Raw genomic sequence first — 24,155 nt, forward strand, 5'->3', positions numbered from 1 at the left:
TCCGGAAAGTGGGAACACTAACGCCCAAACGAAACCAGACCAGGATTCGTCGAACCAACGATATCTGTGCTACGAGTGTCGTTTCAATAATCAACCGCTGGCCTGGTGGGTCTCATGTCCACGGCTCTCGTATTTACCCGCTGAGCAAACGAAAATGCAGTCCACGGCCACGCCCACACGTCACTGCCACGGAGGCGTTGGTGGGGGCACCCAAACCGCCCATACCCAAGCCACCAGCACACCACCCACCTTGCCCAGATTCCCGAGCAAACGGCATTGTGACAATTTCGGCAGCTATGCCACATTGCCCACCATTGAGCACCAGATGACCATGCCCATGACGCCCCACTGCAGTCGACACGGTGGCGGTGGCGGCGGTGGTGTAGTGGGTGGTGGAGTGGGTTCTGGCATGGCTGGTGTAATGCCCGCCCCACCGCCGCCACGCTACGCAAACCCCAATTTAAATGGCTGCTGTTATATGTACAATCCCATGCCACCCGCCCATCAGAGTCACCATCAGCATGACCACCATCATACGCAGCACCACCCGGTGGCCCAGCATCAGCACCACCCCCACCAGTATGCGCCGCAATATTGCCTCTGCGATAATTGGTACCATCAGCCACCGCCGACGCAGCAACACCAGCAACAGCAGCAGCACCACCAACAAAGGGCCAAGAACGTGATGGCCAACGGCGGCTGCTATTTTGGTAAGTACACTCATGCAAAATGCAAAGGAAATGGCCATAAATTAGGTTCTAATTGAAAAAGAAAACCCAACAGCTACTTTGGTGGCAAATTTATTTTCCCCCTGGCAAACTTCTCCCTGGTGTAACTTTTAAAAGTCCTGCAGAACTTTCAACACTTGAAATTGGTGCCAAAATAAAATTAATTTTTTTCTTTTTAATATTACCGGAATAACACCCTAAGAATAGATGAGTTTTCATTTGCGGGTGTACCGCAGCAAAACCAGACCATCATTTAATCATCTCTCAACTATTGTTTTTCCACCTGCCAGGCTACGAGGCAAATCATCATCCCAGTCTGCACGCCACGCCCCCACATCCCAGCCACATAACTGACGAGGAGGATTCGGCATTTCCCGGACTGGCCGATCGAGAGTTCCACCTTCTGCACCGGAACATTCCGGCACTGCGACGAACCGGCGTGGATACCACACGCATCAGACAGGTGAGCAATGCCGCAGCAAGCAGAAAGTGTGCCCAGCAAAAAGGACATGTCAAACAGTAATTGCCAGCCTTTGTCCTGATATTATTTGTATACTGGAAAAAAACGCAATGACTATATTATATATAGTTATCTTTCTTTATTGCATTATGGTATAAAAAATAGAGGACTTATGGGTATTTCTGAGTAATTGTAGCATACTTATAAGTACAAGGATTATAAGGATTTTTATATCATTTTACTTTTTAAATACATTTCACTTATATGAATATAGAGTAATATTTATATCATCTATACATTAACAACATATTCCATACATTTTCCTCTGTGCACTTGCAGTACTTCTATCCCGATGGCGGCTGGGGCTGGATCATCTGTGGAGTGTCCTTTCTGGTCCACATCCTGACCACCGGACTGCAGCTCAGCTACGGCCTTTTGTGGTTCTATGCCGTCCAGTATTTGCATAATACCAGTGGCATAGGTAAGTCATGCAAAAAAGGGGGTTTGCTACGAGTACGAATCCTTTGGCCAGTTCTTTAATGGGGAACGTGTAATCATTGTAGATGCAGCCCGTTGTTATCTCTCGTTCATTTTCTTGTTTTCCTGCACATTTGCGGTGCGTTCTATTTTCAAGCGCCCCCCGTCGAGTAATCAAAATGTTTGTCACTCTGTTTGGGGCCAGAAATGCAAATGTTTGTGAATAATAAATGTTTGTAGGTGTGGGCATTTGCATAAATTTCATTTGCTGCATGACAGTGCCAGACATCATTTAAGAACAGTGTGAATATTGTGTATTGCCAAAATAGTTTGGCACTCTAAAAGCCTACCATAAATCGTAAAAATAAAGTGTTAATAACGTGCCAGCTGTGTGTGCATTGGTTTAGGCTATAACCGAATATTGTTTTCCAATTAATTGGCTGCGTAATTCATGCCTTTATTTATAAAAGCAAAGTTAAAATTTTGTTTCTGAAAATCCATTTAAAATCCATTCATAAACCTTTCAAAATCCATTCTTATTATTTTAAACAGTTTTTCTTTAAGCACTCAAAGTTTATTGCTTTAGTGGCCAAAATTATATTGTAATGATAAGACACAGAACACCTAAAGTAATGTTTCGCCTTGTCAACTTAATCGATTCAATTAAAAGGTACAACATGAAATTTGATTATGATTTACTTAGAGTAAAGCATGTGTAAACACCAGAATGCCATGTTGCTAATGCGTTCTATTGATTTATGAAAATTTCTGTCTGCTCATCGGCCCCTTTAATTTGTTTTAAACAAAAACACCCGCATATTTTTCGAGGTATCAACACCCAGATTTACCTTTTCGGAACCTTTTCTTGTGACCTTCGTCAAGTTGACTTCGTCGGTTAAGAACATTATCACTCAAGTGCTTAATTTCTCCTTACAGAACTGCTGGGCGCTTTGAGCTGGTCAGTATCCATGGTGGCCACATCGTTTGTGGTGTCGCTGTGCCGCAAACGCTCCATCCGTCTCCTGTCCATCGTGGGTGGACTGGTGATGCCCCTGGGCATATTGTTCACCTCATTTGCCACGGAATTTGGCCAGGTTGTTTTCAGTTATGGTGCGTATAGCCCGGGTGTATGGTTTGTATATAAATAAATAACCTGCCAGATGCCAGTTTGACGGCACCGGAAGTCGCTTATCATTTCCACCCAAGCACTGAGAGAAATGTTATTGCAAAATTCACCATATCACTCAAGTTAGAATACATAAGCTAACCTTTTACAAAAAAGCCCAAGAATATGCAACAATTAATTTTAAACGAAAGGCAAAGCTATGTTTGCAGTTGGATACTTTTAAACAGCTTTAAAAATATCAAAACTTGTACAGTTGACTTAGTATCGTTACTATTTTCTCTCAATGTACTAAAAACACCACTCGGATCACTTCCTCAGGCATCGTCTTCGGAGTTGGGGTCGCCATGGTGCGAGAGGCCTCAACCGTGATGCTGGGCAATTACTTTAAGCGGCGCCGTCAATTCGTCGAAATGGTGGCCATGTCCGGCGAGGGAGTTGGCATCGCTTTGTTCTCCGTCATTTTGAAGGAGGGCGTGGGCAAGGCCGGCTGGCGCCTGGGCCTCCAGATTGTCGCTGCTTTGACGGCACTCAGCTTTTTCATGGGCCTAATGTACCGACCCGCCTCCCTCTATCATCCACAGCGCCGGGCCATCCAGCATCTCAAAAATCAACGCAAAAAGGTGGGAAATTGTGTGTTGTGCAAAGTTTCGGTTTTTTTTTGATTTGCCACCCTGGCTCAAAACATTTTCCACTTTCAGATGCGGGAGAAAAAGCCGATTCTCAGCCAGGAGGTGGAGAGCACACCGAAGTACTTCTTTCTGGACATATCATCACTGAAATCGGTGACTGTTAAAATTTTACTTATGACCTCCAGCGTGGCCTCCTTTGGCATTTATACACCCATGTTCCTAATGGTGAGTGCTTTTCCTAATTTCTCTAACTTACGAGGATAAAAGCTTTTCTGGAGCTGCTTCCTTCTTAAAAAATATGAACAGATTTATGAATAAGTTTAAATTGCTTAAAAGTATGCAGTTCGGAAGAGCGGCTTGTGGCATACTTTTTAGTACCAGATTTAAGGCATAGAGTTAATCAATTGCATCTTTTATCAGAAGCACAAATATCTCTATTTTATTTTATTTCACAGGCACTCAATGCCGCCGAGCAGGGCTCTGATGTGCAAGAATTGGTTCTGTTGCAAACATTTCTGGGAATTTCCATGGCCCTGGGAGTGGTAATAGCTGGAGCTCTGCTGAGACGTTGTTTTGTGATCAGGCACTTTGTGATCAATACCAAGATTGTCACGCAGGTGGGTTAAAACCAACCAATAAAAGCAATTTGCTATGAAAAATGAGCAAATATGTCAACATTGAAGTCTAAACCTATTCCATACTCAACTTTAATGCATTCCCTCCCCCAGCTGTTCCTATCAATTGTGGCCTTGGCTATCCTCTTTCTATCCTTTGTCATGGGCTACACGGGCCTTTGTATACTAAGCTGGTTGTATGGCATTGGCCTCGGCGGCTTTCAATACTCCCTAAAGATTTTGGCACTCGAACGCATCAAGCTGAAACATTTCTCCAAGGCCTGGGGTGAGTGCAGACGTTCTTATATATTTAAATATTTAAATTGCGGATTTGACTTTGGGGCTCTTTTCGTTTGCAGGCTTCATTCGGGGTGTTGAGTCAGTTCCTGTGCTGATAAGCGTGCCACTTACCTCGTTTCTGAATGATTACTCCCTAAAATATGGCCGGGCGGGCTATTACATATGCTCGGCGGCGGCTGCCATCTCGGGTATTATAATATTTTTCATAAGCGAGCCGCAGCAGCACCACCAGCACCAGCACCACCAGCAGCAGCAACAGTTGCACCATCATTATCAGCAGCGAAATGGTCATTTGGCGACTCCAACGCTCATGCGCCACTCCTCCGCCCGCCAGCATCGCCCCCATTTGCCGATGGACTACGGATATGGGGAGTACCCCGCTCCCGATCTCCTCAGTCGCAGCTGCATTAGTCTCAATCAAATGGAGCCCTATCTGCAGACAAACTTCTGCCAAAGGCACATGCTGCAGCAGCAGCAGCAACAGCAGCAGCAGCAACATTCCCACCTGCAGCAGTTGGCCTGTCACAATCTAGATTTGCAGCAGCATCAGGTAATGTCACACTTGGAGAAACATTTGTTACAAGTAATAATATTTTAATCACAGTACGTTAATCATGAAGCTATCTATCTAGTGTGTTGTGTAGAAAAGCTGCTCGGTTATGTACCATACTTTTAGACTTTTTAATGAATCTTCTTTACCAAAAACAAAACTAAATTTATTTAAATATTTTTTGGATCGTGCAGGGGCGTGGAGCCTACCAGCTGGGCCAGGGGAGCATTGGGGCCAAGATGGGCAAGCGCCTGCAGCGAAGTCTGTCCTTCATCCAGCAGCACAGCAACTGCTGCGATGGCCAAATGTACTGCAGTTGGCACAGCACCTACGAGCTGGGCTGTCACAAGAGCAACAAGTGAGTAGACTAGTTGGCAAGGGACTTCTAATCATTCAGACGTGTGCAATGAACCAGCTACCTTTATATGCAATCGAATGGCAAATCAAAAATCTGTGGGAAATTGTCTGCCAATTTTACATGCTAAGTAGCTATCGACAGCTTACATGGAGTAAATTGCTAAACGTCAAAGGGATTACGCCAATTGCGCTAGTAAAAGTATTAAATTAAAGGCAGTGATGCACATGTGCAACAGGAAAATTGTATGTAAATGGTTTTAAAATCCCATATAATATATATTTAATGTTATTTATAACATTTTACAAGCGCTTATGGAAATTAACAGGGCTTTAAATTTTACTTACTTAAATTTATTTGCCACATAAACGTAGTTATACATACGTTAGATGCACTTTAAGCTGGAATGTAATATTCTATGGTTACATTTTACAAGTTGAATTGTAGGCAGACTAGAATGAATCTATCGATTCAAAATCGAAGTAGCCAAAACGGAAGCCAACATCTGAATTGAATCAAAAACCAATTAAGAGATTTCCCGCCGAACCAAACAATCAATGGCAATCAGGCTAGAAGCCCTAGGAAGACAATCAATTTGGCGACGTCCTTCGTTGCTCATGCAGGCCGCAAATTTGCCATTTTGCCAATTTGCCACTTTGGCATTTGCGATGCCGGCCTGAGATACTCGTACCCTTTTTGCCGCACGCCGAAAACTGTGTTGACACTCCGCCTAAACCATGGAAATTGACTTGCCATTTTGCAGGAACCACCCAGGATCGGCAGACCGTCAGCCATTGATATGCACCTGCAGCAGTCCGAATCGGAATCCGGTCACCTATGGCACTCACGGACCAGCCGGACCACCTGGACCACCTGGTCCACCCAGCTCCACCCGCAGCCGCAGTGTTCCAGAGGGTTTATCCACGATGTCGCAGCAGTGTAACTGCCGTCAGGGTCCTGCCTCTGTTCCGGCCCCCACGCGGGAGTTCATCTACGTGCCGCACGCCTATGCCTCCCTGCAAAGGACTCCCCATCGTCATAGCCAGGGTGCGGGTGCAGGTTCTGGGTCGGGAAACTCGGCGTTGCGAAACAATCCACAATGCCGGCTGAAACGATCCCAATCGCTGTGCCGACCCAATGCCGTTCAGTTCGTGGAGCAAATCACCACGTCCGTGTAAGAATATGCTATGTGGCAATAGCACTCGCAGAAAAGTTTTCTGCGAAAATCAGAGAATTGTTGCAGAAAACACTTGTCTTTCAAAAATACCAGAAACCTATGTATTTAACAAAAATTGTATCTTATGATCATATAATTCGGGTTTCCAGCTATATCTCGAGAGGTTTATAAACACCTAAAATGATGTCTTTAAGTATGCTTTACAGAAGGTTGTAGTATCTCCCATACGAAGCATACTTTTAGACTCCTTTACAAACTGTTTAATTTCTAGAAATCACACAATCTAAAACCTATGAAGATTTTTCCACACTTATACTGTAAAACAAGCTTCGGTATCACTTTCTTCGAGTGTGATCGAAGCCAAGAGAATAAGGAAAATCGAAGACACCCCGTAGCAATTGGGTGCTATAAAACTTATATTTTGGTATTATGGTCCCAAACACCCACACACACTGCTACGTGAACCGCATGCACAATTTGTCAGATCTCTTCTAGTCTTTTGTCGTAGCTCTATTAGAAATGTAAACTTGAAAACACAAACCAACCAACCAACCGAATGAAGTCCCACAACACCCAAACGAAAAAAAGAAACTCAATGAATTTTTCACAAAAAAAAAGGAATCCACACTCAACTTTTACACATACGCATGCATAAGCTAGGAATGGAAATTTTACTCATTAGCATATTAATATATTATAGAGAGTACGGACAGACGAAAAGCTTTATCTTTGTCTCAAGCAAAAAAGTATTCAACTTGTGGCCAATACATAAATATTTATGAGATTATTCAATCGAGCAGAGAACAGAGACAGACGCAATGAAAACGGAAACACACAAACTTCTTGAATGGTCCATTTTATGAACGTGCATACAATTTAACCACCGAAAACCGATTACCGATATATACATACAAAAGACAATGAATGCCGGCACATGAAGTCGTTCCAATTAAACGACTCTTTTCCCAGAGGAAAACGCTGAAAGGTCCTGAGCGCCGAGTTTTCGTGTCGGGGAACTACTTTATTTTTCAATAACAATTATATATTGCATAATTAAGTGGCGTTTAACGGCGGACGACAGCATAAAAAAGCAAACGAACTGCCGATGGAAATGAAAAATGAAAATTACCATCGCCTTATTTTCCAATCGAAATGAGACATACGAATACATAATTATTGTCAATATGATAGCCTTAATTTATTGGGCAAAATTTAATTCGTACATGGTCAATATTTTGGAATGGATAACTGGTAGTTCTTCTCACCTGTAAATCAACAATGAAATATATCCTTTTCTGCATATATATTATTTTTACCTTTTAAAATTCACTAAAACTGATAGTTTCATTCCATTTAATTTGCATTGTTTTCGATTGGAAGCGAACTAAAATAAAACCCAATACATTTCAAAATAAACGGCATAAAAAAAACAGAAAAAATAAAAGAACGCATGCAAAACCAATTTGTAAATCATTAGTAATTCATTCAAATAAAGATCTGCATTTTTAAAAGAGCCAGGTGCATAATAAGCTAAATAGCAGCTCGCATTACAAACCAATTAAAAACAAATAAAACGTAAAAAAGGAAATCGTTAATTCGCCAAACAAAAGAAAAATGGCCAACGACAAATAAACAGAATAATTAAAATATTTGGAAAGCTTAAAAAACAAATAAACAAGAAAGGACAACATAATAGTACAGGAAAACTCATCAGCGGGGGAAAGCTTTCATAAAGCAAATATTAAAATAATCTAGTAAAGTGGCAAACGAAAATAGACAAAACCGACGAATTGCCAAACAAATTTAAACAATACGTTAAAGGAAAACAAAATGCAAATGTCTAACGAAGCGGAAGGCCAATTTATAAAAATTTACAAACGAATCGAATGAAAATACTTGTATTAAAAACCTTAAAAGAAGCCAAACGAATTTTCCGCATCCCACTTTCTTTGTATATAAATTTCCATTGCTTATTCTTATAATGCACGAACAAATGGACCCAAGTCAAGCCAACTGCCATGAATCGCAATAAAAGCAGAAACGTTTGCATATGTTCAAACGAAGCTATACAATTTTTAAGAAAATTCTTTGCTCTTTCTCGGTCAATAAAATAAAATTAGATATAACTTCGAATCCAACTCTTTTTCGCCAATTGTGTTCAGCGAAAACGATACACTTAGCATTAAATGTTATTACACTCACAAGCATATCTATGTGCCAGAAAATAAAAAATACAAATAAAAATAAATAAACTATTTGCAATTTCGCCGGAATAACAAAGAGAACTAACCAACTTAAGGTACAACTTGTAGCTAAAACAATTTTTATCTGATGGAATTTAGATACGTGAAATTTTTCAGAGCAACACCTAAGCGCAGAAACTCATATTTGTAACTCTTTATCATTAGTAGTTTAGTGTGATAAATGTTAATAAAGAACGCATAAACGAAAAAACCCTGTCATTCAATTTCATTCAATTTGTGTCTTTTGCCATTGAATAGCCAAAGACCCAAAAATCGCATAATGCTCGGGTAAGTTGAGCGTTTTAACCCCAAAAACCGGCAGGATTTATGTTTGGCCACAATAAACTTTTCATTTATTACGTGCTAAAATTTAATAAACAGGTTCAACAGCGCCACAGTGTGAATGTCATATTTCATTTATTAATTAATGGCATTAACATAAAGCGTCAATTTGTGCGCCAACGGGATACGATCCATAAAAGAGGCAGCACTCTAAAGCCGAGGCGATTAAAAAGTTTACCCTAGCCAAAGTCAAGACCGACCCTTAATGTTGCATATATTGTGGGCACATAACCCCGGGGTCCCCATTACGAAACGTGCCTAGACTGTAAACAGTTGTCCTGGGTAAATCGCCAGACACTCGGCACATATATGACGCATATAGCATAGAGCATATAGCGCACAGCGTCAATGACATGCTCAATTTTTCATGCATTATGCCGGGGCGTCGGGCCACAGTGCGTATGCTTGATATTTGCCTCAATATCAGGCCGAAAGCACATTTAAGCCGCCGTAGCATGAAAGCCTGAATATTTGCGTAGTAAGCACTGCGACGGCGAGAAACTTCACAGGGCCCATAAGACAATTTGCTGCTAGCTTACTTTCATGCACTGCAAACAATTTTGCAGTAAACAAAAATGAAATTTTAAAATATTAATAAAACATTTTCTCATTATATACACCGATCATTGTTGGAAATATTATTTTATGATATGTGCTCGTTAATTAGATTGTTTATTTTTTTGCTGTGTACGCCAACTCATACATATGCACGCCCAGATACACACACACTAACATTTCGGTTGTGGAAATATAGGCTCGCACTGGGGATGATTTCGTTGGCTTTGGAAGTGTGGACTCCGAGCAAACACCGTGCAACGGAAACTATCGTCGTCTATATTGAGGAAATGGTTGAGGCATTTGGGTCTGGGCATTTCGGGTTACATAACTGATTAAAGATTGGCCTAGCTTATGGGGATATACTCGTACAGATGTGGTGAGTGAGATTGGGCAAGGGCTAACCTCTCATGTCAACTTGTTGACTAAGCAAAGTCAGCCCCATATGAGTTATGATTTACTCAGCTCTTAAGCGGGAAAAACAATGATGTGGGGGAATTGGCGTTTAACGCCTCTTATTTATGTAATGTTGCCAAACAAAAAGTATAACTTAGGTCATCGTTACCAAGTGGCGATTCATCCATCTGTAGAAACTAATCTGTTCGTACTGCGATAAAACTCTTCACTATCCACTAAGTCGGTAAGCTGGGATTAAATTTAACACTTCAGTAAAGTGTTTATACATATTAGTCATTTCATACTATTTTTGCCTTAGCTTAAGCTGCAATTTAAATTAGACCAAAAATGTGATTCAAATTCTGTGGACAACTTTAAGATCATAATAGCCTTAAGAAACCGCATTGAGTTTCATTCTGGTGATTTTCCCCTTCCGCCAAATGAATCTTCAAACGTTTTATATATGTCCGAATGCCATAAAACAGACCTAAATTCGTGGTTTGCCGTAACTGTTGTAATTTTGTTATGACCCCTGTCCTCTAATTCCCAACCCTCCCCCCAGAAGTATGCCATAGGAAATTTCAGAGTAATTTAGTTGAAATGCTGCAGTGGCAGCTTTGTTTGGCTTTGTTCTTTCATTTTGTGGCAGATATCTCAAGCAAATTAACCTAACTACTCCTAATGCCGGAGCCCAGCACCTCCCCACTCGCACACAAAAACCAATTAAATTCTTCCGCAAAGGCATGAAAGCTTCGTAGCTCCGATTAAAGCTTTCCCGAAGATGATAGCATGGGTCTGCACCGGGAAAATGGCTAAAAGGTTTATACCTATGACAACCTTAATATTTTGAAAGGTTTTAACCATTCGTATCCTTACTCAGACAATCAAGTTATGCACTCAATCATCGTCCATTAAGAGCCACTCTGTTGTACTGCCATTATATCTTCCTATCTCGGATTTGATTAGTGCTCTTAAGTAAAATTATTTATGGTTCTTAAAAAAATATATATATTTACAAATATCTTGGCTTAAGCTACATTAATGTTCAATTCATCGAAGATTCGGTGTAATATCGAGTAAAATGAAAGCTGTGTTACCGTGTACATTTTGTTAGACATGTTTTTGCCTTAAAGCCAGACATGGAAGCCGTGTGAAGTCTACTTTTGTGGACGCCTCGAACGCGTTCTAAGTGAAATTTAGCCCTTGGCTACGTGACGATGCTGCTGTTCTGTTTCTTCAGTAACTCGCATATTTTTTTGTGCTCGGTTTCTGCCACCGAAATAGCTGCATGGGGCACAAGGATGTGGCGATGGCGATGACGACGACGATGGCATGTCCTGGCCGACTGTCTGCCTTGTTGACATACGTCCTGCTGGCTTTTTGTGGAGCTGCTTTGCGCAAACGCATGCTCCACCGCTGCTGCTGCTGCTGCCAACTTCCAGGCGTTTTCATTGTTGCGCTTTTGCAGTCGCAGAATCCGCCGAAAGCCAGAGGACCAAGAAAATCCACTCGACCACCCACCAACCCCCTAAACGCAGCAGATGCCGAACATCTGTTTTATGTTTGCCTCGCTTCCAGCGTGACTCTCTTAAAATTCCTGTGAAAAACTCTTGCGCTCTCGGTGCGTCGGAAAATGCGAATGCTGGCTGAGTTTCAGTTCCAGCATCAGCGTCGTCGAGTGAGGAGCGTGTTTTGGAGACCGGAAAAGCCGTGAAAACTGTCGGGTTACTCAAGCCACGCAGCACACACACACACCCCCAGCCGAAAAAAATGAAGAAAAACCCTGTGAAAAGCAGCGAACACAGCGAAATTTAAGAACAATTAACGAGACTCCAGCGTAAGCTCGACGAAAAAACATTCACAAATTAAAAGGCAGTGAAAAAGCGCCAGCAAAAAGCGTCAACTTTGCGTTTTTCCTACGGCTTTTCCATCGTTTTTTGGCCAGCGCGAATATCGATTGCTGACTGCCTTGCATAAGTCCACGAAGATTAGTATACAAACGCAGTGGAAACCGTCTGGATAAGCGATTCAAATGACAACGAAAACAACAGGCCGTACTCGTAGTAATTAAGTTTTTTAATCATGAATATTGAAGACATCATGGAGCAGCTACAGTTAGAGATTTCAAAACCTGGCCCAAACAATTGACACGTAAAAAGGGAGGCAGCAAGAAGGATTTCCCTGGATATACATATATATAAAGAGAATCTCCTGAGTGTGTGTGTGTGTGTGTTTGCCCCTGTTTCGCTTTTATTTTCTTTTCCATTTTATTTCCTTTGTTGCCGTTTGAAAATGGATATTGCCTTGCGTGGCACAAACAGAGCATCGTCAACATCAACGACTGGAACTGGTGAGTCCTTGGCATCCCCGGCTCAAAGGCACATAATCACATCTTTTATTCCGCTGGCAAATGAAACAACGACGACCTTTTCATTTACAGGTCTGCATCATGCTGTGTCATTGGGCAACATTGAGGTCTCCACCAAGGTTTGTACTCATAAGTAGACCACCTCGCCAAAACGCCAAACACCAAACACAAAACACCACAAAGTGTGCGGCGAGTAAAATTAATTTCTGCCAGGCGTAGGAGGCGCTGTCATAGCGAGTGATTGACACAATTACTTTGGTGCAAATCTGGGGAGCGGGAAAGGACCACTCAGCTACCAGGTGGCTGGGTACATGAGCAGAGCTCAGGATAGTGAAGCCTAGACTAGGATGGAAATTAGGGATTTGTCAGGATAAACGAAGTGTAAGGGCGGGGAAACGAAATAGTTATACAAAAGTAGGTAAAATATGTATTTTATAAATGGGAAACATGTAAACGTATTCAGTTTGAATGAAATTGCAAGATTTAATTTATTGGGAGTACAAAAAAAATTTAAGGTTTCGTATACTTTTTACAAAAGTTGTTTAGTTGTGCATACTAGGCGTATACGTAATATTATTGTAGGTCACATAAAGTATACGACAGGTTGTCCGCTTAAAAGGCTACCAAATCAAGCAGCTAACATATTTTGTGTTATATTTATCACATAGACCACCTACTCCAGCCACATGGATCGCAGCTACGACTCCGAGGACGAACACACTGGACGCCGAAGACTTCGCCATACGCTCTCCACCGAGTTGCATCCCCACACGTCTGTCTACTCGCGCGGAGATATAAGGGAACAGGTGAAATATATGTTGTTTTTTCTAATATTTCGTATTTATAAAAGTATGCTATTTCCTAGTACTGCCTCACAGATCGCCAGCTGCACAGCATAGAGCAGCGTCCTAGGCGGGAACGCTTTTTTGGCTGCCTATCGCGACGCGGTCAAACGCAATCGGGCAGTTTTTTGGGCGGCTGTGTGGGTCGGCGAGTGCCCTCCGATGAGAATTTGGCCGCCTATGCGCCATTTGAAAAATATCCACGGTGGGTGGACAAACATTCCAGCGAAGTCATGGTAACTGATAGTGTTTTTGCCTTATTCGACAGCTACCAGAACAGCTACACGGACACACACGAATTGGAAAGTTCCTATTTTCGCCGTCAACCGGCCTCCATTCTGAGCACTGGTAAAACGGGTGAGGCCGATCTGGGTGGACGTTATACCTGGATTGGACAGCAGCAGGTGACCAACAACAATCCCGACTACCAATCGGACCACAGGTATGGACCGCCTGAAAGGGTGATCGAAAGTCGATACAGAAACAGATAACCAAGAACCAAAAAAAAAGAACCCTAATCAAAAACCGTAAAATGCTATGCCAACTGTCGCTTAGATCATGCTTTACTGTCGCACTATCTGTAGTCACTAACTCTCTGTCGCTCGCCAAATTCCTCGACTTTCCCAATATCTATGTATATATATATATATATATTGTAGTTGTATATATATGTAAATCGCTTGCAATGCTTGCCTGAACTTTCCTTTCGATTCATCCATTGCATAAAGCCGCTTTTTGCCTTCAAGTTCTTCTCAAACCACTCAAAAAAAAACCACTGATGAACCACCTACTAGAAATGCTGTATAAAAATACTTTTTCGTGTACTCTTTCGTTATTCATCCACCTGTCCTTCTCTCCTCAAAACCAAAAACGACTATAAAAATCAAACAAAAATTTATCAATTGATATTGCCACAATCAAAAACCCCACCAAATACTAAATGAAATGATCAAAATGTGTAAAAAGGGCAACTTGTTGTACAGCACCACTTGAATCCTTTTACCAGGATGTTTTGCTACGGAATTATTATGTCGAGCTTTGCGCTCCACCAAATCCTACACCACCAACATCACACACCAATCAAATCGCTAATCTAAATGTTTGGTATGTAAAGTGATCTAAAATCTAACAAAATACTTAAATAAGATATGTATGCAAAAAATAAGCAAAAAACAAAAAAACTTTGATAATAAACAGTGCGCTAATTAAAAACGTTTATTTATGTTATGTGTCTGCACGTGACCAAAAAGCAAAAAAACAATCTAGTTGAAATTCAAATAAATAAAGAATAAAGAAAATGCTTGAGTGTTGAAAATGCTAAAATATTTGCCAGGAAACTTTGCTTAACATTCCACTAATGTGCTTACTCCACAGCTCGTATCACTGCCCCACATACGCCACGATGCCAACCACACACCACCAGCACCACCACCAACAACAGGGCGGAAATGTCAGGTAATTCCTTGCGATAATCCCCTCCAGAAATCGTCTATCAACAACTCCTTTGTACACAGAACCAAACACGTGAGCTTTGCCAGGTCGCACACACTCACCAGTTTCGACAATGTGAATGCCGGATTTCGATCCTCGGGGCGTTTGAAAACCGCCCGAAGCCAAGAGCGATTAATTGGGGGCAAGAAGCCCATTATTGCCACGGGTTCCATGTACGAAACCCTCCAGCCCCCGCTGCAAGCACAACAGCTGCAGCAACCGCATCAGATGCAGCCACAACAGAGCTCCACCCTGCCAAAAACCTGGCTGCCACCACCAGTTCAACTGCAGCCATGCCAGCACCATCATGCCCCGATTCACCTGCACCAGCCCCTTCCAGGTGAGGATTTAGCCACCCAATTGCCAGCGGGCCCAGGTACGATGAGTGCATCTTCTATCAGACTAAAGTCTTAGGCCCTTCAGGGGGCTCCTAATTCAAATGAAGCTTGCTCGTATATGCATTTTACAATCAATATTTATCATTCTTTTGTATTTATAATAATCACTTATTGAATTTCAGACAACATGGTTGGACTGATCATACCACAACCCCTGCCCTTGGCTCTACCACTGCCCAGTCCCGAGGTTCTCATCGTGGAGAAGAAGTTCCGCAATGCCATGAAAACGCAGGCCACTCAAACGGATGCCGCTGCCCGTCGCCAGGGTCAAATTGGCTATAATACCCAGATCCTGGCCTTGAGTCCCCGGCCACCACATCGCATCAAGGTGGTTTCCCAGGGGGCTCAAACGAACGGCCTGCAGAATGGCAAAAAACTAACGAAAAGCCTCTCCGAAATACCCAATGGCAAGGATGGCACCTCCTCGCTTCATTATCAACAGGGGTATATATACTTTCTAGACCTTTCTATATATATTTCACTTGAATGTAATATTCGTTTGCAGTTCCATATACCCACATGAGATGATCTACCGCACTCAGTCGCAGGATGTGACCCCTTTGCAGACCCTCTCGGATGCCCAAAACAACATTATGTACTACAAACCACCACCACCGTTGCTGGATGCCCACAGCTATGGACTGGGAATGGAGCACCTAAGCCGGACACGTCCCTCGCCATCCGAACAGAACGTGGAGTATGTGAATGTGAATGCTGCTGCGGTGGCACTGAATGAAAGTTTCGACTACGAGAGCAACAGTTTGCCTCGACGGGCGTGTACCTCGCATACGGATTTCTATTCGAATAGTTTGCCTCGAAGGCATATCAACGAGAGCTCCGATCTAATGATCGATAGTGTTCCCTTGGACTTTAGCCAAACGCATTTATTGCCACCACCAAGTGAGTACTGCAAGAACGACGACGAGGATGCGGAGGAGTACTACGACGAGGAGGAGGATCATCCCCATGAAACGGAGAGCTATAGCTCAGAGGTCTGCATGGAGCAGGCGGCCCAACATCGCCGAATGTCCATGCTGCCCCAGATGATAGACTCCCCATTTCGTCGCGATGATCTGAGGCGTCAATCCATGCCGGTTTATGGTCAAACGGAAAAGCTCATCGATGGCTTTGGTCCCAGGAGCTCTTTTCGTAGACGCGACAAAGTCAGCTGTTTTCCGGATGAGCCGCCAGCCGTTCAAGAAGTACGCGATGAACAGGAGATATTTATAGATTTTAAGCCGCACATCTCGCCAAAACCGAGTCCCAAGCTGCAGCTGAAGCACCGTAAGCAGCACAAGGCGGAAATTGCCATGAGAAAAATGCAGCAGCAGCGGATGGCACAGGCGGCAGCATTGACGTTGCCCAAGCCCAAGTCACAGCCAGTCGAAGTTGAGGTGAGAAAAGTTGAACATGAGCCCAGCGACGAGGAGGAGGACGAGGACGAAGTGTCCGAGCCCGACGAGGAGGAAGACGGCGAGGAGATCGACGAGGATGAGCACAAGCTGGAGACGGATCTGCAGGAGGACGAGGAACCGCTGTACGAGAACATAACCCCCTGTGGCTGCCGCGTGATCCCACAGCCAGATGCGGAGGAGATCCAGGACAAACGCTCGCAGTTCCGCAAGCGTTCCGTCAGCTTGGATGATGACTACGAAACGAAGGCATCTGAAACTCCAACACCAACTGGCCTGAGACTCCCATCCACTCCGGCCAGTCCTTGCCGCGATGAGCTGCTGGCCAATGTTTCAACTTATCCTTCCTCAGACTCGCTGGCCAATGACAATACACGTGATCATTCGGATGGCATATGGAATGAGTCGCAGGTTACCGTCTTGACGGTTGAACAGAGGGACATATCCGATGGCTCCTACAGTTCCAACCTGCTGTTGACGCCCTCTTCGAAGCGAAAGAATCTACTGCTGCAGCATCAGCAAAGAAGCTCAGTGGACACCGATGCCCTGGATTTTGAGGAACAAGTGGGTATCTCCAATACTCTTAGATGATTTTGATTCTATAATGCCATTCTTAGAGTCCCACCTATGGCCTACAAACACTGCCGAAGATCATCAAGACGCCCACACCAACCACATCGAGGCCCACTTCCACTCAGCCCATGATGCCACCACCAGCCATCGCGGTCACACCATCTGTAAATCCGATTCTGGACAGCTGCATAAGTTCCCCGCTGCCCAAGAGGAGCATGGTGGCCAGGGGATCGGTTCCGGATGCCCGACAGCTGATGTTCACTGGTGGAGCCGCCAAGCAAAGGTTACTATGGTGTTTCTGATATTCAGTGTCTGCCTGAAAGTATGCATTGACTAGGAGAAATGCAGCAATTCTTATACTAAGTTTTAAAAGCACTTGCAATGTGGCCAGGATTTAATGTATTTATTACTCCTTGCCAGACACTCGGATGCCTCGTTCCTGCCCATGGGCGCCAGCGATTGCGCAAGGAGCGCAGATATATCGGAGTGCAGCACGAATACAGATGAGTATGCCACCTGCACGGACACCTCGAAACGCACACCAGGTATTAAGACACCGCCGACCACCACCAGTTCATCGTCGACCACACAAGTGCCAGGTTTGGGACCCCCGATCCGATACGTACTCGTACCCGTACTCGTACTCGTGCTGTGTGTGTTCCTGTGTCTGTGTGTAGAACTCGTACCAAAACATAAAGCATTAATCCAATCTTAATCTTGATCCATGAATGAGTGTTAAGATATCGAAATCGAATTGTGTTCGTGGCCACCACTCCACCGACATTGCTCCAAAAACCACTGCCACTTTTTCACCGCCTCCTTGCTTATCGCCCTAGTGTTATACAGCCTATAGCTAATACTAGATAGTAGACTTCATCTACCTCATCTCAACTTTGTCTGCCTCTCTATCTCTCTCGCCTCCCTAGTTAAATGTTGTTGATGCCTGATCAAATGCCTTGCCCGCAATGCTTTAGCTGTGCCTAATACCCTACCTCAAGAAAACCTATTAACTAAGTGATAAACCCCTTTTTTTATGTCGACAGTTTCCACTCAGAGCTCGCAGTTGGAAAAAACGCACGCCGGCAGTTCCTTCGAAAGCGCCAGTTCCCTGTACTCCATGAGGGAGGATCTTCTGCAGCACGACGAGAAGGAGCGGGATAAGCAGTCCACGCTCACCAAGGCTCAACTGAAATCACCCATGGGTTCAGTGGCTGAGCTGACCAGGAAATCGCCATCGCACTCCATCAGTAGTACCACCTCTTCAGGCAGCTGTCCAGTCTCGGGAGCAGCCATCAAATCCCCAGCCAAGGAGAGTCTGCCCCAAACGGTGGCCAGTTCGGGAACGTCGCAGATGAAAGTCTGCTCCGCCGAATGCATAGCGCCTGGTGTTAAGCCCAAGCCAGATTCCATATCGGAGGACGAGCGCAGCGAGGTGCGGTACTCCTCGTCCGGTTACTACGAGAGTCCACACGAGGAGGATGACGAGGAGCAGGGGACCAGGAGCAAGGCTCGCCGGCTGCGACAGGAAGACGAACGGAAGAGGCGCAAGACTAGCATGAAGCTGGACATTGAGAAGGAGAACATGCGCGCCCTAACCAGTCCCATTAAGAAGCCCACGGGTTCCAGCAAGATCACATCGCCGGAGCAATCGTTATCTGCAACCTTGGACAATGGCAGCAGTCCCAGCAAGATGAAACGCTTCCGTCCCAAGATACGCAGGCAGCTGAGGAAAAGTTCGCGCGAAGATGTCCTGGCGGCGGCAGCGGTACGCAGGAGTCGTGCCACGCCCACTATTTTTGGCTTGAGCAGCGGAAGTGGCGACACTGAGTTGCTGCTCGACGCCAGCATGTCAACTGGCGCCCTGGCAGGCACAACCACTACTGCCGTGACATCCGTATCTGCGCCCTCATCCGCATCCAAGCTACCAACATCGGAGTCCTCAGTTGCCACACAACCCGAGGCAGTGGTGGCATCATTGCCGGCAAAGAAACCACATAGTTGCGCCACGCCCACATCCCTGCTGTCGCCCAAGATGCCCACAACCAGTGGCACGCAATCGAAGTCCACGTCGGACACGTTTCAGCTGAAGGCCAAGTCCATTGAGTCCTTGCGATCGGTGTCGCCTGGCTCCGATTCCGTGTTCTACAGCGAAGCCGATGGAAATGCGGCCAGTGGCGAGCAGAGTCACTGCCACCATTGCGGCAAGGAAATGGAGGGCAAGCAGCAGAGCAACACCATCAGCGAACTGGCTGGTGACTCCGTCGAGTCGATACCCTACATCGAACAGGACATCGTCAAGCCGCCTTCGGATTTCGCCGACTCCCCGGTGACCACCAAGACCACCCAACGGTTGTACAAAAAGATGGACAAGCGATTCCGATCCGAGGAGCGATACCACGGCGAAAGGGGCAGGCACTACAAGACCAGGCAGGAGAACATCAGGGCGAAGGTGGGGCTCTCTATAAAAAGGCATGAGTTTAACATTTTAATGAATATTTTGTTTGCAGAGCGAGGAGCGTGGTCGCATTCCCAGTCTTCCCAATACACCCGTGCTTCGTCCTGCTGGCTCAAGTCCTTGCGTCCTGCCCGACACGGAACAGAGTCAGCACGTCATCTATAAGGGACACTACGACGCAGGTCGCTATACACGACTGACCGATGATGACTTGTGGACTCAACTGGACCATCAGTGTTTTGGTAAGTAAAAAATGAGACTATTTACAAAAGTAAATATTATAGCTTAGGGTGTAAATTACAATTTTCCAAAACTAATAGGATTGAACACAGTTGACTAGAAAAATGTTCCTACTCAAGGTTTATTATCTCATTTCAAGGGAATAACTTAAGTATATCAATATACTCCAAATGAAGATTTATCTTTTTATTCTCTCACTCGCATTGTGGCTTTTGAATATCTTGGCCCTTAAGGATCGTAAGCATTAGGTGCCTGTATCGTTTTCATAGCTATAATTCCTTCTTTTTTAGCCATTTGCGGTCAGAAAACTAAGGTCAATAAGTGTATAGTGCTGGGTAAAGAATCTCCAGTGTTTTATGGCTATAATGAAACAAGTGATGAGTGTTACAAAATCAAAAATCCCTGTCAAAAGTCAGTCAGAAGATTTGCAACCAAAGCGATCTGTGAGCAGATATGCCAGGAGAAGTGATAATATTGTAAAAATAGGAATATTACCTGTAAACATGTTTTGTTTTTAACAGAAAAACGATAAATATAATTTCTTGAAAAGCTTTGATTGTGCTGAAATGGATGCTATTATCAGAATACCTATTCTTGCACCACTCTAGATCGCTCCAGGGAACGTAGAGCTTCAACGGAGTCGGAGAAGGGCTTCCATGCCAAGTACCAAGTGATCCTGCATCGTCTCGTCCAGCGACGCTGCACCCTGGAGATGTACCACCGCCAGAAGCACAACAGCTTTCGTAAGTCCCATGCTCCCACTTGGAGCAACCACGTGGAGCACCCATTTGGAGCACCCACTTGGAGCACCCTGTTCGAAGAAACAAACAATATTCTAATTTTGGCACAACGTGCGCGCGTTTTCAATGAGAATTAGATATATTGAGAGAGAGAGAGATTGGGGGAAAAGCGCCAAGTGGGAGAACTTTAGAGATAATGAATGGCATGGCGCTCCGAATTTTCATGACCGGCACTTGGCATACATCGATATGTGTGTAGAAAATATCTGGTAGACCGAAAAAAACAACCCATGGTTTTTTTGGGCTCTATTATCGAGAATAGTTGTGGTGCGTGCTTTGTTGTGTGCCGACCATAAAAATCCGCAACGCTTCCCGTTCGGTACTTCGGTTTTGGGCCAAATGTAAAGAAATAAGTGCGAAAAGTTTTCGGAATATTTTTTTGTAGTATTTACACAATACTCAGGCCAAATGATTGGTGAGTAAACATTGCAAATCAAACGTAGCCGTTGAGCGTTTTTTTTTTTGTTTTTTATTTTTATTTGACCTTTTTGTTTTTTTGCATATTACCAAACAGAATTAATAGCGTCCAATTCCACGCCGGACTCGATTAGACGAAAGTTGGAGGAGGTGTTGAAACTGATGCTCTTGGTCTGGGCACGCGAAAGTTTTGTGATATCCAAACTGAGCAGCGGTGCACATGGTAAACGATGTCCGGCTGAAATCCGGAAATAAAATAACACAAATCACTTTAATCTCTCTCTCTCTCTCTGCCTCTAAAAATAATGCTCCATGCACTAAAAGAAAAATTGTCAGAATATTATTATATATAAACAGTTTTGCCAGACACTGAATAATTATACACCTTTTGAAGTATTCTCCAGTTAAACCATATAAAAAAAATTTTCATTTCCCAGGCGTGGACAAAACCGTGGTGGTCAAGAGCGATTCCGGTGAATTCGGCTTCCGTATTCACGGTTCCAAGCCCGTGGTGGTGGCCGCCATCGAACCGGAGACTCCGGCGGAGAGCTCTGGCTTGGAGGTGGGCGACATTATCATCTCGGTGAATGGAGTCCAAGTGCTGGACAAGCACCACACCGAGGTGGTGAAGATCGCACACGATGGCTGCGAGAAGCTGGAACTGCAGGTGGCCAGGACCATTGGGGTTCTCATGCACGAGCAACTGGAGCCGCCAAGTCAGCCCATATTCAGCGGATACCTGTGGCGCCAGAGTGGACAGGCCAAGGGTGCTCCGAATTCCAAGAAGTGGGTGCGCCGTTGGTTCTCCCTGAGACCCGATAATTGTCTGTACTACTACAAAACTGAAGATGTGAGTATAGAAAACCAGGTGCAATATATATGCTTTCTAAATGATTTTCTCATTCCGCAGGACTCTCAACCCGTTGGCGCCATGATCATGGCCAAGCACACTGTGGACCTGTGTCCTGTGGATGTGGGCAAGCCCTTTGCCTTCAAAGTGGACGCCGGCGAGGGCATTCCCATGTACGTGGCTGCCGACTCCGATGAGATGGCGAACAGGTGGCTCCAGCTGCTCCGACAAGCGGCCTCCCAGGACAACCAGTGGCTGGACAAGAGGTTGGGGGACATTGATCTCGGAGACGGCGGTTTAACTGATCCATTCTCTCACATCACTTCCCTCACAGTGCGCGATGTTTGTACCAGACGCCCAGCAACATTCAGCGGCCCGACTGCTTTGGCTACCTACTCAAATTGGGCTCAAGGTGGTGCGGATGGTCGAAACGCTATTGCGTTCTAAAGGATGCCTGCCTCTATTTTTACCAAGATGCAAATAGCAAGAGTGCATTCGGTGAGTCAACAACTCGAGCGGTGCTCGATAAAAAACAATGAGACTGACACGAAAGCAGGTGACTGACTGGCCAACAATTAATGCCATTTCTCTATTTAGGCATGGCCTGCTTGCACGGCTACAAAGTGGCCTCAATGTCCGCAAATGCATCCGGCAAGAAGAACTCGTTCGAGATAGTGCCACCAGAAACGAAATTGCGTCATTATTTTTTCTGCACCGAAAGCGAAATGGATAAGAAGCGGTACGTCAACTCGCAAAAATCCGAAAATAATTGTAAATTTTTAAAATATATTTTGCCAACAGCTGGATATCCGCACTGGAATACTCCATTGACCGCTGGATAAAGTCCGGGTAACTAAGGTTAAAGACACGCTCCAGATCGGCTTTGAGCAGCCGACTTAAGCGTCGCAGTTTTAGCTACTTCATGGATTAGATGGGGATGGATGACTTGACTTGTTCGACACTAGTACGGGTACTACCAAAACAACACTTAGAACTTAAGCCAAGCAAACCAATTAGTTATTAGGCATAGACGATTGCATAGTCCAAGGAATTTAGTCGGTCATTCAAATCGGGTTTAAAACTATTTTGAACAATGCGTACATACACAAATATATACACATACGAGTATAGAGGAATACGATAGGACATTTTTGGTGTGTATTCTTGTTATATAGCTTACAACAAATCGCATATATATATATATATATACAAAACTTATGTTTAGTGAGGTTGTCTTGTCACTTATATACATAGCATATATATTTAGCCACAAAACCAATGAGAGAAATGATCATACAGCAGACCAAATTGATTGTCTAATGTATATAGAATTCGGCTAGGCTAAATCCAAATTCAAATTGAAATTGAAATGATTAGGTATTCAATGGCTCAAATCCAGGCAATGGCAAAGGCAAGGCAAACGTTTTTTAGATAAATGTCTATTTACAGAAAGGGTAATAAAGTACGAAAAATAGCTCAAGCGAGACCAAAATTCAGATTTATCAGAGTGTAACAGTTCGAAAAGTCGTTATCAAAGTGCGAGGAGATTTTCCCATTTTCCATAGCTGCTTCCATCAAAATAAGCACAACATTTTGTGAATAATAAATAACAACGGTTTTCGTCCTTATTGGAAACGATTATTAGTTAGACGCGATTACGATATAGGCCAGGATTAGTTAGCTTTTTGATATGTTGGATTTTTTTAGGAAACATATTCACAAGCACTCACACACAGAAACATCAACGTTCATAGTAGGTCAAACAATAATATAATAGCGATTAATTCGAAATCCAGTAGTTACTTTGTCATATAAAGATATGATCTTTAAAATGCTGATTTCCTGTTTTTTTGGGTCAGTGTTCAAATACCGAGATTGAGTGAGGATGCAACAATTTTGAAGCTTCTTTTCGTTTTTATTAATACGGTAGCGAATATATATAAATAAATATATATTTTATATATTTTAAATAGAGATTTCCAATTCGGCGAGGCGTAAAAAAAAACTAGATAATAAATGTATGCATTATGATGATTATATGATATACATAAGAGTCAGCCATTTTATGTTTGTTACTCATCGAGTGGAAAACAAGGCAGCAAAAAAAACAAAAGAAAGGAAAAAGAAAACTAAATAAGAGCTTTAATTATTAAATAAAGAATATACCAAGAACAAATGACAAATGTGCCTCTTGCTGACAGCCCGGGGGCATTGAAATGCATCTAAACATCATTAATTTGCCTCAACGATCCGATTCCCCTTCCCATTTCCATTCCAAATCGGATTCAGATACGGATTCGGTTCCAGGCCCAGCCCAAAAGTATCAAACACAACAGCAGCTACCTGCTGGGGCCAAC

General features: G+C 43.8%; 3 protein-coding genes across 10 annotated transcripts in view; all 3 read left to right on the forward strand.

The window, feature by feature from the left end:
• Positions 1 to 8,870, forward strand: part of LOC6526769 — a 29,285-nt gene extending 20,415 nt beyond the window's left edge. The window contains exons 3-13 of the mRNA XM_002087836.3: positions 102 to 710; positions 1,019 to 1,191; positions 1,528 to 1,669; positions 2,602 to 2,775; positions 3,110 to 3,411; positions 3,490 to 3,645; positions 3,876 to 4,037; positions 4,149 to 4,320; positions 4,394 to 4,884; positions 5,079 to 5,242; positions 6,003 to 8,870. Coding sequence (XP_002087872.2) covers positions 102 to 710; positions 1,019 to 1,191; positions 1,528 to 1,669; positions 2,602 to 2,775; positions 3,110 to 3,411; positions 3,490 to 3,645; positions 3,876 to 4,037; positions 4,149 to 4,320; positions 4,394 to 4,884; positions 5,079 to 5,242; positions 6,003 to 6,417 — 2,960 coding nt within the window. The 3' untranslated portion in view covers positions 6,418 to 8,870. The remainder of the gene's footprint in view (positions 1 to 101; positions 711 to 1,018; positions 1,192 to 1,527; positions 1,670 to 2,601; positions 2,776 to 3,109; positions 3,412 to 3,489; positions 3,646 to 3,875; positions 4,038 to 4,148; positions 4,321 to 4,393; positions 4,885 to 5,078; positions 5,243 to 6,002) is intronic.
• A 2,737-nt stretch (positions 8,871 to 11,607) lies between these two features.
• Positions 11,608 to 23,981, forward strand: LOC6526771. 8 transcript variants are annotated; one of them, XM_039370355.2, is made up of 20 exons: positions 11,608 to 12,302; positions 12,393 to 12,439; positions 12,989 to 13,126; positions 13,186 to 13,367; positions 13,431 to 13,604; positions 14,129 to 14,266; positions 14,537 to 14,617; positions 14,677 to 15,029; positions 15,174 to 15,495; positions 15,557 to 17,027; positions 17,081 to 17,319; positions 17,457 to 17,635; positions 18,080 to 19,485; positions 19,544 to 19,733; positions 20,340 to 20,474; positions 21,386 to 21,798; positions 21,859 to 22,064; positions 22,133 to 22,296; positions 22,396 to 22,537; positions 22,600 to 23,981. In XM_039370355.2, the coding sequence occupies exons 1-20, from the start codon at positions 12,245 to 12,247 to the stop codon at positions 22,649 to 22,651; spliced, it is 6,090 nt and encodes a 2,029-aa protein (XP_039226289.1). In that variant the 5' UTR covers positions 11,608 to 12,244; the 3' UTR covers positions 22,652 to 23,981. The 8 variants fall into 8 exon arrangements, with proteins under 8 accessions (XP_039226289.1, XP_039226291.1, XP_039226290.1 ...); XM_039370357.2 differs by having other exon boundaries at positions 17,457 to 17,581; XM_039370356.2 differs by having other exon boundaries at positions 14,677 to 14,993.
• On the forward strand, positions 19,848 to 20,298 carry LOC26534998. The gene is made up of 2 exons (XM_015199084.2): positions 19,848 to 19,968; positions 20,022 to 20,298. Exons 1-2 carry the CDS (start codon positions 19,902 to 19,904, stop codon positions 20,198 to 20,200), a joined length of 246 nt encoding a protein of 81 aa, XP_015054570.1. The 5' UTR covers positions 19,848 to 19,901; the 3' UTR covers positions 20,201 to 20,298.
• Positions 23,982 to 24,155: the final 174 nt, after the last annotated feature.

Source organism: Drosophila yakuba, chromosome 2L (genome assembly GCF_016746365.2).
Source record: "Drosophila yakuba strain Tai18E2 chromosome 2L, Prin_Dyak_Tai18E2_2.1, whole genome shotgun sequence".
Classification (NCBI taxonomy): Eukaryota; Metazoa; Arthropoda; class Insecta; order Diptera; family Drosophilidae; genus Drosophila; species Drosophila yakuba.

What these genes read in the sequence shown, in the direction of transcription:
- LOC6526771 (XM_039370355.2), top strand. Translation starts at nt 12,245, where the DNA reads ATGGATATTGCCTTGCGTGGCACAAACAGAGCATCGTCAACATCAACG. An exon ending in CCCTGGATTTTGAGGAACAA is followed by an intron (nt 17,028 to 17,080) that starts GTGGGTATCTCC and finishes TGCCATTCTTAG; the next exon opens with AGTCCCACCTATGGCCTACA. An exon ending in AACCAGTGGCTGGACAAGAG is followed by an intron (nt 22,065 to 22,132) that starts GTTGGGGGACAT and finishes CTTCCCTCACAG; the next exon opens with TGCGCGATGTTTGTACCAGA.
- LOC26534998 (XM_015199084.2), top strand. Translation starts at nt 19,902, where the DNA reads ATGAAGATTTATCTTTTTATTCTCTCACTCGCATTGTGGCTTTTGAAT. An exon ending in TATCTTGGCCCTTAAGGATC is followed by an intron (nt 19,969 to 20,021) that starts GTAAGCATTAGG and finishes CTTCTTTTTTAG; the next exon opens with CCATTTGCGGTCAGAAAACT.